At 25.9% G+C, this 3,663-nt stretch overlaps 1 protein-coding gene across 1 annotated transcript; it reads left to right on the forward strand.

The window, feature by feature from the left end:
- Positions 1-335: 335 nt before the first annotated feature.
- Positions 336-3,663, forward strand: LOC115032978 (the record flags this gene model as incomplete). The annotated part of the gene is given in 3 exon segments (XM_029486476.1): positions 336-625; positions 3,347-3,559; positions 3,616-3,663. Coding segments are annotated over 3 exon segments (271 nt in total), but the record flags the coding sequence as incomplete, so codon positions are not given.

Consider the following 3,663-nt stretch of genomic DNA (forward strand, 5'->3'; position numbering starts at 1 on the left):
CATTCATACTCCATTTATTTATTATTTACTATTTTATTGACTTCGGTGTCGGTTCTGAAACAGAGTGATTATATTTTCAAATTTTTAATAAGACCGCCGAAACTCGATAGGTATAATCTACGACTGGTGGTCAAGGATATTCTCGCTGGACTCGGTCGATAATAATATCCGGTAGTCGATAATTTAGAGTTTAGACATTTGCGAGTTGCATCATACATTCATACACCAAGGGTGACACCTATTTGCTAAAATAAATATTTTTAATTTGAAACGAGACCGTTTTTTAACAGTGATGTCTTATCATTTTGTGTTATCAGTGAACGGGTAGCACACTGTCTAGCAGGCAGCAGCACCCACGGACCAAGATAATATTATTATCTTAGTTCATGATATCTACTTATTGTACTCACTACTCATAGAAAATTCAAAAATATGTTTTTTAGTTTTTTTTAAGCCATTTTCCACTTAACCAGTTAACCACACCAGTTATTAGTTAAACATTTTGTTTTCTTACGTTTTAGTACTAATATATAAAAATAAACTAAAATTTATGTAATTTAATAATAATTGTAAATGTGGTTTGGCAAATAAGTAGAACCAAAGAAGTCTGTCAAGATGTTTGGATGTAAGTACCCATATAATATTATTATTTTTACTGTACATTTTTATTAATATGAACCTACATTTAAGTATTTATCTAAAACAGTTTTAACATAATATAATTTTTTGATTGTGTACTCCAATATAATGATTTCTTTTTAGTTTCTTATAGGTACATGTAATGCAATTGAGAAAACATAGATTTACAAATTTGTTGACCTTATATCACAATATTTCCTTGGTCTCATGGGCTCGTTATAGTTCCTATTCAGCTATTCCTAACCAATAATATTCTTAACTGGTCAACAGCAACAAAGTTTCAAAGAACAAAAATGTATTTCAAAAAAATAAAATATTCATTCGAGTATTTAGTATAGTATAATACCCAATAAAAAACATCAAATATTATATTTTTTAACTAAAAATTAGTGGGTAAATGTTTTTAAAATAATGATATATTATCTAATTTCATCATAGACAATACACGTCATATTTATTAACAATAATTGCCAATTGGGATTTGTATTTCCATTTTCTATGTTTTATTGTGTACAATCATGGAATAGAATAAATAGTTGATAGAATATCTTTAGGGTTTGTATGATTTTGAAATGGTGAAATTAAAAACAATGTTTACTGCATACTTTTGCATATTTTATTATATCTTACAAAAAGGCACTTTGACAAATTGAAGCATTCAATTATATTGATATTGTATTAATTATTAGGTACCTTACACTAATTCTATACACATACTGATTTTCCCATAATTTTAGCTATGGATTTAATAAATTAATATGGCAAAAGACTTACACACTAGCTTTACATATTTATTATGTGCAATCGAAAATAAAGACCAACTAAAAACAAATTTGTTTCATATTACGACAAAGCCAAATTTGTAATTGTATATTGTATATTTAGATTGAGGCATTATTTCTTTTTTTTTTGCTATTATTGCAAATTTCTTCTTAAAATATGTTTATCAAAACAACTAACAGTTCATATCATTTAGTAATTTAAAAGCCACCATGCACTGTACAGTGGCTGTAAGTACTAATATTCATTAATTGCGGTGCTAAGAAAAATAATATTTTGTACATATTTTAGGGTACTTACATAAATACTTGCATATTATGCTGTGCTTTTTTATGGATATAATATGTCCTCTGCCCTATCAATAATTAATAAATATTTCAATTGTATTTAATCATACATTTTTGTTCATAATTATAAACAAAAAACAATTCAGCTACATAACTTGGAATATTTTTTGATAGTTTTAATTGCATACTTCAAACATGTTATACTCTATTCAGGAAAAGATTGAACCGTGTCGCTCGTGTAGACTGAGCCGCCTATCAGTGTCTGGCCCCCCAAGCGATGACTATGCGTTCTGTGATTGGCTGGCAGTCATGTTTTGGTTGAGCGAGCGGTTCAAACTTATCCTGAATAGAGTATAGTTTAATAAGTTCTGAAACCTATTTATTAATATATTAATAGGTTTATATATAATGTACAGTTTTAAATAATGTTTTTTTTTTTAGTAAATTGTCATCTGTTTCCGTGTTAATAAACAAAGAAGATTGTTTAAGATTAACTTATTAGTTATTTAGTAAACTGTGGCTGGTACTTAAGTATCTTTATTCTTTATTCTTTATTACTTATTGTTGAGTTTCCTTTTATATTTCACAGGAGCCGATAAAAAAAAATGAAAACTATATTATCGAAGCAATAGAGTCTATAGGGGTTATAAGCTATAAAGTACCAAGTACAAATACATCTATACTGTGTACATTAAATTTCATTTAGGTGCCTACTTTTCTAAGGCATTTGGTAATACATTTTTCTTAACAGTGCTTAACTAATCATGTATCCTACTTCCAAAGATTGCTACTGAAATTCTCACATTGATAACAGCAAATTAATTTTAACAACAATAAATAATTAAATAACATTATTGAAAATTTGACAAATGTATTCTCTATAAATAATTTATTTTGTAATAATATAATATTACAATATTATCACACATGATTGTGTATACATAATAATTTTTGTCTATGAGAATTAGAATTATTTTTATATAATTTCAAGATAAAATACAACTTGTTATTTAATAACAAATTTATAAAAAACATATATTCAATATAAATCATACTTAAATATATATTATCATATTCACAAATAATTAATACTTATCATAGATTACAATAATTTTTTGAAATTATAATTTTTGAATAGATATTCATCAAATAATTGAATAGAAAGCATATTAAGAACTAAGAATTCTAATATAAATTGTTACAGTTTATTTTCAACCACTTAATGTATAGTTACAGTGTACATGTCATAAATATTAAAAGCCTACTCAAATAATACTGAGTTACATACAAGCTAGTCTTCGTATTAAAAAGTTAATATTATTATTCTCATTGAAAAATTTATATTTTATTCATACAATTTTAGTGACAAAAATTTAGATTTAAGAAATTGTTTTAATAATTTACTTGTGCATTTTCCTTCAATATAGGTAATAAACAGACTAATAAATATTACATTAGTCTTTTGTTGTTATTGTTTTGTTGCTCCATTATATATTTTGACTTTAATTTATAACATAAATTATATTATAATGTATGGAATCTAATTTGTATTTTATTTAATGGACATTTGACAGTTATTTTAAAATATTAAAATAATATTATCTAAGTATCTATTAATATGTTATGTTTAAATTTTACAGATAGATTCCATTTTGTGCGCAGATTCTTCAGAAGATTCATGAAACCAATGAGTGTTGAAGAAGCTGAGGCTAAAAAAGCTTTACTCTCAAAGGCATACTTTGGTATAAGTTTGGTAACGTTTGGTTCTGTTCTATACCAAGTGAAGCAAGGTCGCCTTAATTGGGTGGAATCCGAAGGATTAATTCCAGAAGATGAAACGAAACTCTCACCTGGTATGTTAACTATATTATCATCATTATCCGAGTTATGAAAGAAATTTTTTTTTTAGGTTTTCAATATGCTAGAATGCTAGGAATTGAAAAGGCTACTGTTATAA

Source organism: Acyrthosiphon pisum, chromosome A1 (assembly GCF_005508785.2).
Source record: "Acyrthosiphon pisum isolate AL4f chromosome A1, pea_aphid_22Mar2018_4r6ur, whole genome shotgun sequence".
Taxonomy (NCBI): domain Eukaryota; kingdom Metazoa; phylum Arthropoda; class Insecta; order Hemiptera; family Aphididae; genus Acyrthosiphon; species Acyrthosiphon pisum.